The sequence below is a fragment of the Rattus norvegicus genome, chromosome 5, assembly GCF_036323735.1.
Source record: "Rattus norvegicus strain BN/NHsdMcwi chromosome 5, GRCr8, whole genome shotgun sequence".
Lineage (NCBI taxonomy): Eukaryota > Metazoa > Chordata > Mammalia > Rodentia > Muridae > Rattus > Rattus norvegicus.
The window spans coordinates 88911514-88928600 of record NC_086023.1 but is presented as its reverse complement, the minus strand read 5'-3'; the positions used below and the strand labels follow the sequence as shown (position 1 = coordinate 88928600).

General features: G+C 42.4%; 1 protein-coding gene across 16 annotated transcripts in view; it reads left to right on the top strand.

Annotated features, from left to right (window-relative positions):
- Positions 1-17087, top strand: part of Cdk5rap2 (CDK5 regulatory subunit associated protein 2) — a 168604-nt gene that overhangs the window by 47405 nt on the left and 104112 nt on the right. For 12 of the 16 annotated variants that reach the window (XM_063287224.1, XM_006238277.5, XM_063287223.1 and 9 more), the window contains 4 exons: positions 600-641; positions 1458-1577; positions 4012-4104; positions 8728-8946. In XM_063287224.1, coding sequence (XP_063143294.1) covers positions 600-641; positions 1458-1577; positions 4012-4104; positions 8728-8946 — 474 coding nt within the window. Of the gene's footprint in view, positions 1-599; positions 642-1457; positions 1578-4011; positions 4111-8727; positions 8947-17087 lie in introns of all 16 variants that reach the window. The other 4 variants (XM_039109347.2, XM_063287220.1, XM_017593184.3 and 1 more) reach the window with 2 other exon arrangements.

Below are 17087 nucleotides of genomic sequence, written 5' to 3'. Positions count from 1 at the left end.
CCTGACTGAGTTTAGGGTCAGCCTCAGAGTGATCATATTTCTCTAGATGCCAAGAAGTGAGTTGCTAGTAGTTAGGCCCAAATCTCCTGGACCCCTCTTTACTCTTATAGCATCCAGGGCAAGTCATTCTCTTTCGGTAAAGGATGGCTGCTGTGTGGTCTGTTCACATCAGGGTAAGTTCTGGAAGCTCAAGAAAGGTCATGATTTCCTTATGGAGCAGCATTCTTGTCCTTGTCACATTAGCAGACACTTTAGCCTTATCGCTTTTCATTTGCAATGTAGTTGCCACTCTTCTTCCTTCTCCTGTTCTGACCTCTCAGGCCCTGTCCTCTAATGGGCCCTTTACCTTTTCTTCTGAAGCACTGCCATGGGATTGGTGATCAAGCATGTGGACAGCGTCTTTATTCTTGTCCTCCATCAAACCAAGTCAGGCTATGGGTGGGGTCAACAAGGGTACACTCGTGTGGATGAGGTCTGCAGTAGTAGAGGGGCGAGAGTAAATGAGATGCTCATTTTAATAGCTGTGGGGAAGCCTTTGGATGCTCCTCCTTTTTGGATGCTCCTCCTTTTTCAGCTCATTCATGAATGCCTTTTCTTAGGAACGGCAGAAGGAGAGAAACCACTTTGAAGAGAGGATCCAGGTATGTTGACTCATTTTAAGATTGTATTTAAGACTTCCTCTCTGCTTGCCTCTCATTTGATTCTGAGTGCAACAGATAACTCTTTGTACCAGTTATGCATAAGGCAACATAGAGGGAGTTGCTCAGTCCTTGCATTAGCTTTGTTCCCTGGACATTCCCATTTTACAGATGTGGTACCTGAGACTCAGAAGGTGAAGTCACTTGCCCATGATCACATAGCTGGGAGGAGGGAATTTTCCTGTTTGATTCCAGCACCCAGGCTCCCAGAGCTCTTAGTCACGACGGCTGGAATTTGTACAGTGCTTGCCAGTGTAGAAAGCACTTTCCCATCCATTATCTCATCTGATCCTCACAACAGCCCAGGAGGGAGGCAGTAGCGATTATCTTAAGATGTGAACTCAGGACTATAAATGTACGGCTCAGTCTCCATCAAACCAAACTCTCTCCTAGCTTTTGTAGCATTAAGGAATGAAATTAATGATCTGTTATTTCCTCCAAATAACCTGGTGCCGTTTTGAAAACTCTGATGTGACTGTATTCAGATTTTAGAAGGCAGTAGAGTCCTTCCCATAGGAATAGCTGTCAGCTGCTCAAGCGATCTGATCCCCTTCCCTTCACCCGGTCCTGTTGCCGTGAGCAGTAACACAGTAACTGGGAGCTGATGCCACGGCGTTCGGCTCGACTAGGAAACATTAATCACAGGTTGACAGGAATAAGATAGAATAACTGCATTTGAGTGTGCTCTTAAAGATATATTTACAGTGCATTTTGGTTGGAACACATCAACTTCGTGAATCTTTTTCTAATCTAATTTAGGCACTTCAGGAGGACCTGAGAGAGAAGGAAAGAGAAATTGCTACAGAGAAGAAAAATAGCTTAAAGAGGGATAAAGCCATTCAGGGTCTAACCATGGCATTAAAATCAAAGGAAAAAGAGGTATGTCTGAGGAGTGAAGGGGGATTTTTCTTTATTAGTTTCCATGGCTTGCCTGTCCTATCCTGAAGTTTTAGCTCTAGACAGAAAGGCTGCAAGTACTAGGACTGTACAGCAATGGGTCCTTTAGTCAGTTAGGTATGCGCTAAACCTCAGTTAGTGCTGTCAGTAGTAAGCCACATTGATAGAGGTGCAAAGATGTAAGTTAATGTAAATAATAAATGAACATAATCATTTCAACATGAAGTTCATGAAACAAGCAGTAGTTAGCTATGTAGCATTTTGTCCCTCAGTACCAAAGGTTTAAAGGTCAGCTGTACTTCTAACCTCTCAGTTGAGACTTTGCCAGTTGTGCGGTTAGTGACTGCCTTAAAGGACAGTACAATGACTCTTGAAGGGCAGCTGAAACTTGACATGAAGGAATTTAGGAGGCAGGGCTCTGGCTGGGAAGCAAAAAGCCCACCTGACTTGTTGCCTTTAGCACCCAAGGTGGTGGCTAATGTTTTTTTTTCTTACCCCTTGTTGGTATTGAAGTCTGTTATATCTCAGTGATTAACTAAGGCTCTCACTCAGCAGAGAGAACCAGCTCTACTTTGTGATGTGCATGTCAGAGTGATGGGTGTTGGGACTGAGACAAGTGCAGGGGTTGGGCAGACAGAGGGAAGGCTAACTGATCCTTAATAGGGTGGATGTGGGGAGTAGATGTTGCTTAGAAAAGGGGATGCTGAACTTATGCTGAGTCCTGAATGGTGAGAAGGCATAAGTGGGGAAAGAGTTGCAGACGGGAGGCCAGTTTGGAGACTGAGAACACAATGGCCAAAGCATGTGATGTGTGGCAGCACAAATGGTCTGGGGTTCGCGGGAACAAAGTGCACAATTTCGATAAAACTGTAGATATTGGATGTGTTGCAAGGGCCCATTGGTGTTGGTACTCATCATATTATCTGCTTGCAGGGTACGAGTAGCAGAGTAGCAGCTATGTTTTCATCTTAGAGGAGCCCCTGACTGTATTTGAAGAGAGGTTTCAGGAGGTAGAGAGTAGAGGCAAATTGGGTAGCTTAGGCAAGAGCCAAGAAAGGCTTTATTAGAACAGAGGTCACAGCAAGCAAAATGGAAGAAGAAGACTATATCCAAGAAATAAATATTAGAAATAATTAAAAATAGAAATAAATTTGGAAAATCTGATAATTAGTTGTAAGAATTCAGAGAAGGAACAGTCAAGGTGACTCTAGGTGTCTTGCCTTACATGATGAGGATATGTGGTGACATGGACATGGATTAGAGCATGGAGAGTAGCATATGACATTGCGACAGGAGCATTGGCTTTGAGGACTGTGCAGGCCTTCCTTGTTAGGAGGCAGAGGGCTTAACACGTCTGACGTGTGGGCAGAGAGGGAAAGGCAGCTGACTTGGGAATCCTTGTTGTTAGTCATGAGTTAAGCTTCTGAGAATTGACCAATATAGTCAGTGAAAGCAGAGACTGGGAAGGAAGGAGGCTAAGGATGCTACTCTAAGCCATAGTATGAATTTAGGAATAGCACAGGCATGCGACGAAAGACAGCAGGGATGGTTACAGAGGAAGGAATTGGTGCTGAGAAGCTAAGGGAGTGCAGTGTCAGCTACAATTGCGATTTTTCCCCCCATGGTAGCTGTGATTCATATGATGCACTGGGGCCCCTGCTGGAGTAGGAGACCTCAGTATGTGGCATTAGTAGTGGAAGAGTTCCAAGGTATAGAGGTGGGAGTACATAGTGGATCGCAGGGTATAAAAGGTACAGAATTTTGGGAAAAGCCACTCACTATTGTGAGTCATATGAATGGCCAACAGTAATAATAGTGGCGATGCTTTTTATGTTGGTGCTAATGTGCATTACCTCATTATCACTAACAACACCATAGTTAGGTGAGTGGTGTTTATCATGCATTAGTCTGTTTTTCATTACTATAATGACATTTCAAAGGCAGGATAACTTTATAGAGTTTTCTTTTACTCATTTTTTTCTGATGCTGAAAGTTCAAGATCACACACTCTCTGATGTGCTCAGCTGCGGATGAGGTCTAATGACAGGTAGCAGGTATGTAGGCAAGAGGGTCAGCTCATGTTTCAGATGAAGCCTGATAGATTGGGCTACTCTAGAACCTTCTAAGAGCATGTTCCAAGTTGACCCAAGGACCTCTCACTAGGATTCACTTCTTGAAGGTCTACTTCCTCTAAAATTGCCACATGGGGGCTCTGATACATAGGCACATGAGGAGCATATATTGACTTTGTGTGGACCATGGCAACAGGTGAGGAGATTCAGTGTCAGAGAGGTTAAGCCACCCAGTTAACAAATGGCAAAACGAGAAATCCTACTCAGAGCTTGTGTTTCTAAAGCACTACAGGCCAGGGAAGGGGAGTCCAGCTATGGGTGGCCACCATTTGTTGTTTTCCCAGGTTGAAGAACTTAATTCCATAATCAAAGAACTCACTGCTGACTCCACCCAAAGTAGAGAGGCTCCCTTGAAAACCCAGGTCTCCGAATTCGAGGTAAGAGTTTTCATTAGTAAAAGTGACTCTCTCAGGTCTTCATTCCAGGAGAGGCCTGGACTTTGCAGCTGAAGGGAACCTGGGGGTTTGCAATAAGGGGAACCATAGGTGGTCTTTAGTGATAGAATTGGTTGAGTCTATATAATTAAAGGAGGCCCTCCTCCACCAGTTTTGGAAGCTTCTCAGGTCTCTCCTCAGTGGGGTGATGATGGTGATCGTGATGAAGACAGCTTCTCAGTAGTTGGAACTGCTGAGTTTACTTTTAGCATTCATGTAGAATATCTCATTTAATCTTCACCGTCCTTGAGGAAAGTAATTATCATACCCTTGTGTTTTGAGGGTTTTGAGGCTCATTGAGGGAGTGCAGCATGCTCGTTCTTACAGGTAGCAGATGGTACTGTCAGGATTTAAATTTATCCGTTGTAATAGCAGATATTTGTTGAACCCTTGCCTTGTACCCAGCCATGCTACGTATTCCCTGTAGATTACCTCCTTTACCTATGTAACATTTGAAGTAGATACTGTTCATATCCCTATTTAATTGCAAAGGAACTCCAGCATGAAAGATATGATCTGCTAAGGGTCACAAGACTGGTGAGTGACAGGGCCAGGGTTTAACCGTAGGGACCTTGGCACTCCACAGCCTGGAGTTCTTTGGTCCTGTTCTCTGGTTGCATCTTTCTTCCTGTTACTTTCTGAATTTGTGGTCCAGGCTTTGATACCTTTGATCTCTTTTATGCCCATAACATTGTTCTTCAAGCTTCCCACCTACTCCTCATGACAATCACAATCCCTATATTTTCCAGATTTTACTTTTATGCTTTTAATTATTTCAATGTTTTCATCCCATGTTTCAGTTCACCTACACAATTTATGTAAGCCTATTACTGATGTGGATTTAGTGCCATCCCCAGGTTAAGTCCATACTTGCTTAAGCTCTCCTCTTACTCCTGCACCAAGGCTGTTCTGATGGTAAAGTAGAAGATCAGTCTGATTTAGGACTATGTGACTTCCAAGATTCATACCTCCTGCCTTATCTGTTGCAGAGTTTTGGCTCACAATAAGAGTAATTGCAGTAATTTGGTTTAAATCACGGGATGCTAGCAGCATAGACAGATCTCTGCTTTTGAGGTCTCAGATTTGCTTCTTCTACTGTTTTGACAGTAGATGATGAAATGGAACTGAGCTTACATTTTATACCATTTCCCCCTTGCTTAGAAAATAACAAGCTTTAAAGGCCAAATTCTTTGGAAAACCATCAATATTTTCCATTGCTTAAGAAAAGAAATGCTGGCAGTTGATAGCCAGAGTCCAGGCATCCTTATGAGCCTTAGTATGTTTTACTTTTCCTTGTTACATGGGAACCTGAAGGGAAGAAAGCAGCCTTAAAAAGTTAACTGTTATTCCAACATATGACATACATTTAGTGATTTAGTAACCATTGATCCTGATCAAAATGCAATACATGCAAAGTGAGGTCTCACAATAGCAGCGTGGGGCTAGGTCCTTGTCTGCAGTCCACAAAAATCCGGCATTGCTAAAACTCTGTGAGTTGTGCATCAAGTTGGCAGGTCTCAGAAATTCTTGATTTTTCATCCAAAGAGGAGGTCTGCTTTTGACCTTTTGAGAGTTTGCGGTGGCAGGACTAGAATAGCAGTCTGTGTCCAGAGTCCACCCTTTTTACTGCTCTGCTTGTGGACGAGTGTGCACTGCATCTTTATGCCAGCGAGTCATCTGAGGCACATGGAGTTTCAGTTCTGTATAGACCTTCAGGTGTGCTGCTTTCATGTAAAAGGACCTGTTGGGCTATGGAGTGTTGAACTAATTGCCGCCTGGTTTAAAAGCCAGTGGGGGTTTGCAGTTCTTCCACAGGGCATGAGTTTGATTCTCAGCACCCAGGAAGGACAGCAAATCCCCTGGACCTGCAGCTCCAGTTCAAGGGGGATTTGACACCCTCTTTTGGCCTTGTGGACAACTTTTCCTACATGATCCTTCTAAACATATACACATATACATAATCAAAAAGAAGAAGGAGGAGGAGGGGGAGGAGGATGAGAAAGAGGAGGAAAAAGAGGAGGAGGAGGAGGAGGAGGTGGAGGAGAAAGAGGAGGAGAAAGAGGAGGAGGAGAAAGAGGAGGAGAAAGAGGAGGAGGAGGTGGAGGAGAAAGAGGAGGAGAAAGAATAAGAGGAGGAGGAAGAGGAGGAGGAAGAGGAAGAGGAGGAAGAGGAGGAGGAGGAGAAAAGACAAGCCCCACAGGATTCCTTAACATGGGACTTGACAGTGAAGCAGCAGCAGGAGATATTTAAATTCCTGGAGTGGCTGCCAAGGTACAAACTCACAGACTCCACTTCAGATCACAGGTGTGACTGTGTGCAGACTACAGTGTAGGCTGGCTGTTATTCCTCTTGGCCATTTAAAGTTATTTCTGGATTGAAAGTGGCATTCTCTTCCAGGTGTAAAAGTAAGAACACTTATTGAAAAAAATTGGAAATAATTTCTATCCTTAAAGTAGGAGAAAGAAGGTAATAAGAATCACCAGCAAACTCACCTCTACATTTAACTGGCTTACAGGTTTAGTTTATTATCATAATGGCGGGAAGATGGTGCTGGACAGGTTGCTGAGTATTCTACATCTAGATGGGCAGACAGCAGGCAGAGAGACTGAGTCACTGGGTCTGGCTTAAGGATTTGAAACCTCAGACTCCACCCCCCCCCCCCCCCCCCAGTGACACTTCCTCTAACATGGCCACACCTAATCTAAGAAGGCCACATATTTTTCAAATAATATTACTACCATTGAGTCTAGTGGGGGCGAGCGGGGGCATCTAACCCCTTAAGTATCTGGGACTACAGATGTGTACTGGGCCACTGTATGTTTCATGTTCTGTGAAACTTCCTTTAACATTCTGGCCATGGAAGTATAGTGTAGATTTCCTCAGATTTTTAAGTTTTCATTTTGAAATAATTATCCGTTCACATATAGGTTTCAGCATCTCTTTCTTCAGTCTTCCAAGGTAACATCTCCCAAGTCACACAGCTAAAACTGGTTTAGGGCATTTTGATCCTTTTATAGTGAGCAAGAATAATTTGCCTAATTTTCTATTTGGCCTTTAGTTTCTGGTCATGTGTAATTGGGCCAAATATTTGCCACTTAGGCATCATTCAGGAAAAGGTAAAGAGCACTCTAGGGGAAGTTTTTCAAAAGGCCATTTAAGGAAAATTTAATATGAAAGTGTTTTTATGAAATGAGTCGTGTGTGTGTGTGTATTTGAGTTCTTTGAAGTTGGATTTTTAAGGAAGCTTTGCCATCATTATTTGTGCAATAATCCTGTATAACTTCTTTTTACCACTTGGTAACTGTGAACAATAACTATGTTTAACAAGCCCCTAACTGATGGCTATTTGTAGTGTCCCCTTTGAATTTAGTCGTCTTCTTTGCATTCTTGCCAGTTTATTGGTGCTAATTTGAGTCTTCTCTGGTGGGGGTAAGTGGTACCATGCCAGGGAGGAACACAGGCTGGGAATCGTTCGAATTCCAGATTTAATTATGGGCAGTCTGATGACAGAATAGTTACGTAGCAACCCTAAGCATTATTTACTTCTGGGTATGATTTATCCTCTGGTGACTATGAGCATTTTCCAGGCATTGTTGGCCTTTGCTTCTTAAGTTTATTTAAGCACTAACATCAACTTTGATATCAATTTCCTTTTGTTTCCCAGGTATATACATGGTTGCAATGTTAATTTGCGTTCCTTATATATTCCTGATTCTTACAGAGTTACTAAGGAACAGTATCGTGTCAAAACAAGTTATCACCAGATAATCCCATTTAAAGAAGCATACTTTGTAACTGAGAACTTCAGTTTGTTCTTTTTATTGTTGGTATATTAGAACATTTTGTTAATTTTTTTTGTGTATTACATAAACATTTTCTTGGGTGATTGTATTTAATGAAATAAAAATATTCTTGATATATTTAATCCTTGAACTCTGATGACATTAGTCTTTCAAAATAGACCTTGAGGACCATGTTGACAGCTGGCTTCCTTTTTCTGAATATGCCTCTCAGTGTGAGTCATGCTAACAGAGAAGAACATTGCTGGTCTTAGGAACCACCACTGCTTGTCCTTTTTTTCTCCATTTTCTGATTACTATTGCTTTGCTGATTATGACATAAGGGCTTGAACTCAGGGCTTCACAAATGTTAGGCAAGTGACTTACCAACTACACTCCAAACATCATTTTCTGCCCTTTTAAAGTTATTTAATTAAAATTGTTTTGATACCATTATAAAAGTCACATGCTCAGTTACCTTAAAATATTAGAGAATCCAGAGAAATGAAAAAGTCAGCCATATTCCCACCGCATTGAAGTTAGTTTTGTTAACAGTTTGTGTTTTTCCCTCTTGTATTTCTTGGACAGCACTATGGCCTTTCCTCTCTTACCAACAATACCACAACCTATGCTTTGTCCTGTATTTTCCCAAAGTGCTACTCCTTGGGCTCTGGATACTGAATGTTGCCCATTTTATCTCCTCCCTGCCAAGTAGGCAAAACCGGAGGTCTTCTTGGTTCATTTATGACATGTGAAACCAGGTCCCTGTGCTCTCCCTGTCTCCTAGGAGTCTGAGAACTGTGAGGCTGCGCTGGCAGAGAAGGAAGCCCTGTTGGCCAAGCTGCACTCGGAAAATGTCACAAAGAATACTGAGAACCATAGGTTGCTCAGGAATGTTAAAAAGGTCACCCAGGAGTTGAATGACCTGAAGAAGGAGAAGCTGAGACTAGAGCGGGACCTGGAGGAAGCCCACCGAGAAGGGAACAGAGGAGCCCGAACCATCCATGTGAGTGCCTCCTACTCTCCTGACACTGTGAGTGATGCATCAGGAATCGGGACAGAGATGGCTACTGCTCACAGGGAGATGAACGCTGTGAGGATGTAAGGGTGTAAACATAAAGACTTAAGATGGTCTTTAGAAAATCTAAAGATGTTTCTCTTATCTCCTCAGTGGAAACGACCCGGCTTGACACTCTCTCACTGTTGTCATTAAGTTGGACAATAGTGTTTGTCTTGCTGTTTAAAAGTCCACTGCTCACTCCTGCTACGCTGCTGGGTTGGGGATGTTCTTCAGATACGTGTTTTGTGTCAATGTATTTAGTTCCTTGGTTGCTCTTCAGTTGACTTAACCATACTGATTACAAGCACTGGGTATTTCCCCTTGTAACCTACACGGCACCAAATGCCCCTCCCCTGTGTGTGAGTATTTATTCACTGGCTATTGTGATAGAGGTTTAATTACTGCCTCAAACCCCACCAATATTTAAAAACTACTTGATAGGTATCAAAGTCAACCCTCTTTCTTTTTTTTTAAGATTTATTTATTTATTCATTTATTCATTTATTTATTTATTTATTTATTATATACACTGTAGCTGTCCTCAGACACACCAGAAGAGGGCATCGGATCTCATTACAGATGGTTGTGAACCACCATGTGGTTGTTGGAATTTGAACTCAGGACATCTGGAAGAGCAGTCAGTGCTCTTAATCACTGAGCCATCTCTCCATCCTGATAGATATCAAAGTGTTCTCCAGACACATTGTCCTGTGTTTTAAGACTGCTTTATTCAATACTAGATATTAGTATATTAGTATTTAAAAATTCTTCCTAAATTTGGTATATTATTAAATTCCAGTTCTATCTAAACTTGAGTAGTCATGTTTTTACTGAATCTCTCCTGAGAGTCACATCTACATGTACATCCTTGTTACGTCAGGCAGGATGAGCTGGTGTGGGCATGGATTCTGTGTTATACGTCACTCTCCATAGTCTGGAATGGGAAGTTATCAGAGATAAAGCTCAGAGAAGAGCCCATATTTACCCCTGCCTCTTGGCGGGGTGCCAAAATCCATGTTGCCTTGCTTGTATCAACACTGAGGAGGCAAGTGGAATACAGACATTTGTATGTTGCAATAAGTATTTCAACAAATGTTTGGAGAGCTAGAATGGGGATTTAGAGAAAAAACCATTAGCTACACTTGTACCCCCTGAGTGAAGCTACTGTCTTTCCTGTCAGCATTCCTTTCATCTCCAGTGCACCTGACCTCTCAGTCCAGTCACAGACTGATGATCACTGGCTGTGGTTTTACATCACTCACATTGCCTAGGTACCTTCCATGTCTTGTAGAACAAAGCATGGCATGGTGAGTGGCACTTGCTCTCACTGAGAGCTTTCTTACGGGTATCTAATAACTTTTTCCTTTGCTTGACATTTTGGTTATTTAAATAATACCACAGGAAACATCTCTGTTAGAGCAGACATTGTCTCACCAAACACCTTGGATAAACTTTGAGGAGTGACAGAACTATACACAGTGCAAACATTTTATGTTGGTTAGTTGTACTTCCAGGTTGTCATGAGTCCAGAGGGGTGTCACAGTGTGTGAGGCCACCAGAGATATTGCAATTAGGCTAGTCTTGATGTATCCTGATAGAAGACCTGTTTCCTATAGTTTAGATGCCGATGGGAATGGCTGGTGTGATTTCTGAAGCTTTGATTTTCTGTTGAATGCAGAAAAGGGAGAACACATATTGTTCTGTTCTGTTGTGCTCCTCCTATCTGTCCAGCCACACTGTGAGGTTCTGACACTCCCAGCTTGGGTCATGAAGTATTTCTGTTGACAGGAGTGTGTGTGTATATGGTTTCCATTATTGGCAGTCTCCTTGAGAAGCACATGTTTAGAGGGTGTTGAGCAGATACCCACAGAAAACAGTATTGTTGCAAGGGTGTGGAAGGCCAAAACAACAGTAGTGTCCCTAAATGCTTATCTTGAGTGAGCTGGCTTGGAACACACAGCTTTCTGGTAATTCATTGTGAGTGTTTTTATACATTATTGTTTATATGTTTCTAATACAGTAGTCTCAGCTGTTTTATTATTTTTGCTAACATATTTCGCCTCATTGCCATCACTACTTAACTCTTGGTTATAGTCTAGGAGTCTGGTTATATCCCTCTTAAGAGGGAGTTTTACAGTATATCACGGACATACAGTCTAGGGAGGCATGCTGAGGTAGTAACTTTGCTTCATGGTGATAGGAGGAAACATGCACATCTTATCAGCTTGTTGCCATTAAGTAGGTTCTTTAATTATTGAGAATGTCTTCCCCTCAACAGCTGTTATTGATATTGCTTTGGATTGACAGAGACAAAACCTAGACCTCTCAGTGGCTTTCTATTCCTGCCCTCTCAAAGAAGAAAAATCCACTTATAATTCAGCCTCATTGACTGCCTTGTGTAAACCCTCTACTAGGCATAGACACACGTCCAGAGCAGAGATCGGACCATACTGGCACAGGAAAACACAGGATAGAAAGTGGCTTGCAGATTACAGGAGGCTAATGAAGACAATGAGTGGTTCCGTTTGTTTAGTATGAGGCAAGGCAAGCACTCTACCACCCGAGCCTCCCCCTAACCATTTTTGAGGCTGGTTTATTTTAACATACTGCTTGTTGTTGTTGTTCCATCCATTTCCTTGACAAAGTTACAGTTTCATTTTTCCTTAAAGCTACATAGAATACTGCTGTATTTATGTATTAGTTACCCTTCAGTTGCTGTGATAAAATACCAGGATCCAAAGCAACTTAGAGGAAGGAATAAAGGGTTTATTTTGGCTTATGGTTCCAAAGGGATAGAGTCCATTGCTGTAGGGAAGGCATAGCAACAGTTAAGCAAACTATAGTGGCAGGAGCAGGAAACTGGCTGGTCACATTTTCCATCCATACACAGGAAGCAAAGAGAAAACAAGAAGCTGTAAAACCTCAGCACTGGCCACTAGTGATGTACTTCTTCCAACAAGGTTCTACCTCCTAAAGATTCCATAACCTTTCCAGAAGTACTACCAAGCAGAGCCTCCAGCTGGGGACCAAGTGATCAAATGTATGGGACATTTCTAAGTCAAACTGTCATAGAATATATGCCAGGTTTTCTTTATCTATTTAGATGATGACAGACATCCCGGCTGGTTCTGTTTCCTGGATGTCATAAATGGTACAGCAATAAGCATGGGTGAGCAATGTTGTGCGATGTTGACTTTGATCACTTCGGATGCATGCTTAAGAGTGGTATCGCAGAGTCATACTATAGTTCTGTTTCAGTTTTTTAGGATCCTTCATCCTGATGCCTATAGTGGTCGCACATGTTTACATTTCCACAGCAGGGAATAAGGTATCTTTTTCCCTGCATCCTCACCAGCGTTGGTTATGTTGTTAACAGTTTAGTGTTTGTTTTGTTCTTTTTATGATAACCATTATAACTCGAATGCAGTGAGGTCTCAGAGCAGTTTTATTTTGTATTTCCCTGATAACTAAGAACATTGAACACTTTCTTATGTATTTGTTGACCTATGTCTTCATTTAAGAACCCCTTTATTGAGTGGATGATTGGAATTTGGCACTTAATTTTTGCAGTTCTTTGGTGGCCTTGATATCATTTTAGGGAGGCCTAGTACATTCAAGCCTTACTGTGAAGACAGCCCTATCCAGTGTTAGATCTTTCCTGTACACTCTCAGATTTTACTGTGTTCTGTAGACTGGAAAAGAATATTGGAAAGAAAAATATTCAGAGCTTAGGCCTTGTTCTCTGTCTACAATTTTGTTCACTCTTCAAATCCTCTCAGATAACAGAAACTGATGTCAGAATTGATGGCAGCATGCAGGCCTGATCCTTAGCCGGAGAGCTTACCTGCCCCAGCAGCTGGCCGCTTCATGTGTGGCCACAACCACATGTTTGGTCCCAGGGAATATTACCCTAATTTACAGATTAACAGCCTCGGAATTTAAGTGACTTGGTCATGGTCATCTAAACAAAGATATGCAGGTAGCAAGGATCTGGTCTGTAAATTCAGAACTTGGTCAGAGATACTATGTTGTGGTGCTGGCAAACCAGCAGTAGGTAGGGATATGGTGATGGTGCATTTGGCAGAGATATTTTTATATTCTAGTTTATATTATAGTCTACAATGTTCTAGTTATTTGAAGCTTTAGAACATAATTTGTTCCTCTGAGTGTTTTTCAAACATGTGTTGTCGTTCATATAAAGTTATTCAATTGAGTGAGCTTATGGATAATGGGGAAGACATCAGGATTTCAAAGGAAAAGATGGCAAGGGCTTTGAAACCATAGCACAGATAGTAAACTGTGGTATCCTCTGTGGTGCTGAAGGAGGAGACTTAAGATTCCACTGGCAGTTCCTGGCAACATGGAGAAAAAGAGAATTGAGGTTCAGGGTCTCCAGGGTTTGGAAGACGACCGTCTTAAGATAAAAGGCCAGCTGCAGCTGGCACTGAGGCCCGGGGGAGAATTGTGTGTTGTGGGATTTTATGAAGAGAACTGAGCAGCTTCCACTACGTCTGTCGTGTTCTGGTGGTCACTAAGGTGTCTCTATAGAACTGGATACCAGCACTGGGTTTTGGTTGGAGCTGAGTTTTCTTAGGAATGCTTAACCTATAAGCCACCAACTTAACTTTTTCTAAACAAACACTCACTGTGTAAAATGATATGGGGTCCTTTGTATGTTAGCTTTAAACAAGTGAGTTATGAGATATAATACGTGAGAAAAAGCATCCTGTGCTTTCTAGTTCTGAGTTATAATTGCTCTCTGTGCCTGCATTTTCCCCCCATTTTCCTGCATTTTCCAAGTGCTTGTTCTGGCGTCGAATGACAGACCACTGTCCACTGGAGTCCACTGGATCAGCAGCAATCTCTGCTCTGAGGAGCATGCTTGTCTTTTTCTCCAGCTGACTGACCTCTTGGAGAAAAGAGTCAGAGTGCCCTTGGGTAGGGAGACTCATGCATCCCAGTAGCCCTTGCCTAAGGCTGCTGTAAAAGCTGCTTTACAAGGCCGACCTCTTCATTTTCTGATGCAGTGCTGTGGTCTTCACGGGCCCCCTAGAGAGTCTGTGTTACCACTACTTATTTCATTACTCCACTGGCTCTGTGGAAACCGGATGCAGTATGCAGAGTCGCACCAGACACACTGGCTGAAGGCGTCTCCTGGACAACTGTGATGGAAATCAGATAGAGCTGTGTAAAATACAGTATGCTCAGTGCAGATAGCAGAGTAGACCGGAAGGAGCAGAGCATGGAGCTGTGTGGGGGGAGCTGTGAGGGAGGCTTCACAAGGGTAGGGGGTAGGCCTAGACTTGAAGAATGTTGGCCATAGGCATGGGAGAGGGAGAAATGCATTCCTGATAGAGAGAATATGTCTGCTACAGTGCTACAAACCTGGCACTGGGAAGCCTTAGTGGGGATGGAGAGGGACGGGTTTGTTCCCTTGAACAAGGTGTGGCTGTCTTATCTGTGTCTGGCTCGGTCATACCCAGATGTCTGCTCAGCCAAAGCCTCCGCTTCTTCAGTTCTCCATAGAGGCCCTTTTAAATTTTAATTTCAAAAGACAGTGTCTTATGTAGTCCCAGTGGACCTTGAACTCACTGTGTAGACAAAATTGACTCAGAATATCTTACCCACCTGCTTTTGCTTCCCGTGTGCTAGAATTTAGAATTTTAGGTGTGTCATCTATGCAGGAATGTGTCATTCCAATGACTTCTAATGCTTTTTTTTAGATGTAGCTTTTATTTTAGTGAATGGATGGATGTTTTGCCTGCATGTGTACCATGAGCATGCCTGGTGCCCACAGAGACAAGAAGAGGGCATTGGATTCCCTTGAACTGCTGGAGTTATAGAGAATTATAAACCACTCTGTGGGTAGAGGGATTTGATCGTGGGTCCTTTGGAAGAACAGTCACTCTTAATTGCTAAGCCACTTCTCATGCCCCTATTATTGTTTTTAAATTATGCAAACACTTGGATCTGTGCTAGGCATTGAGCTCAGGTCCTCTGGAAGACCAGAAAGTATTCTTAGCCACTGAGCCATCCCTGCAGCCCTCATTTCCTGTCTTTTGTGTTTAAGATTATACATTTGCTGTTCAAATGAACTTTTATGAAAAGAAGACATGGGAGTGAAGATGCATAGAGTTCTGTGGGCTAGGAAACCCAGCGCCACATCTCACGCTTCCTATGACTGCTTCCTCCAAACTCAGGGAGACTCCATGTGCACAGCTTCCAACTACATCTCATGCTGATTCTGGAAATTGTCCTTGCGTCGATGAATGCCTCTACCTCATTAAGATTTTGAAGAAATTGTCTTTGTATATTTAAAAAGTAACCACCGAGCACTTTGACAAGCTTGCTCACAGCAAAGCCTGATAAGTTTGAAATGTGATAGATGAGAAGTCTCTCATTCTCCATCTGGCCGGAGATTAAACAGACTATCCGGATGGAGAACGGTGAGGGCCTGGATTTCATTTCTAATGTGATGTTAAGATTTGAGGGATATTTTAGTTTGAAAATAATCCTCTGTTAAAAACCAGCCTACCTGCTCTAAGAGAACCCTGATATGCAAAGGAAGCACTCGGCTGAATGTTGGCCCAGAGTGCACCTACAAATCTCAAAGGAAAATTGCCCATTAGTGCAGAAATTCAGAGGCCTAGGAGACAGCATCCTACAAGTCTTGGATGCAGTGTTCACTGAGATGTAAGGAGGAACTGGTGTATGACTGAGGTTTCCACCCAACCCTGGTCTCATAGCAAATAAAGCAGCTGCACCTTGGGTGTGCTGAAGATTTCTTCTAATGGTGGCTTTGGAATTAAAAGCAAATAGAAGTTCTGTGCTTTTCTTCATCCTCACACATGCTGAATCAGTTTCTGGTGATGCGCAAGAACTTGTGGTTACATGACTCCTGTAGTAGTCAGCCAAGGTGAGTCGTTCTTAATCCTAGGACTTCTTGGGCTCAATCTGAAAAACCAGTGCTGCGAGCCAGATGTGATAGTGCCCATCTGTAATCCCTGGACTTGGAGAGCCAGGAGAATCAGAAGTTCAGGGTCATCCTTAACTTCATAGTGAGTTTGAAGTGAGAAGAATACAGTAGACTGGATTTTATTTATATTGAATGCTTCACTAATTAGCTCATGCTAATTGTATACGTTCATGGGATTCATCAGGACATTTCTATACATACATACCTTATGTAGGATGTATCTTGTCTATCTACTTTTCTATGATCATGTTCTTTCTAGGTCCCCACTTCACTTCCTATTTCTGAGGAATCCCTTTTTGAATTCAGGTCTTTTTTGTGTGTTTGTTTCTACATATGGAGTGAACATTCAATGGTTGATCTTTCTCTGTGTGGCTTGTTTTGAATTGAAGTCCTGTTATTCTGTGACAGGCTTTTGTTCTTTGTGTGTGTGTGTGTGTGTGTGTGTGTGTGTGTGTGTTGTCTGGTGATGAACACTTAGGCTGATTCTGAATTTTAGCTGTTGTGAGAAGTACCCCAATAAACCTAGGCTAGCAGGTTTGTTTATATAGGAAGCAGAACTTAGAAAAAGCAGAATTGTCAATCATGTGGAAGAAAACCTGTTTTCTTCAGTGGAAGAAAAGGAATGAGCCTAATCACCTGGAATGCCAGAGTGAAAAGTGGACAATCAACCCAATATCCTGAGCTTTGTATCTCAGTGAATGGAACACAGCCCCATGAAAGGGACCCTATGTACTCTGCATCCTCCACCAATCAAGTCTATCCTGATATGAAACTGGTGGTCCCCAACCTTCCTAATGCTATGGCCCTTTGGTTTAATAAAGTTCCTCATGTTATGGTGATCCCTAACCATAAAATTATTTTGTTACTGCTTCATAACTTTATTTTGTTACTGCTATGAATTGTAATGTAAATATCTGATATGTGATCACCAAAGGGGTTGTAAACCACAGCTCTAGGCCCTAACCCTGAGCTCTGTTTATCATCCAATAAAATTCATTCTTAATTGTAATGGTGAGAGGCATTCCTATTTTGCAAGGGAATGGGATATCTAGATCACAGTGTAGTGGGCAGTAGTCATGCTAACTTGAGTGTGATGTTATGTCATTGAGGT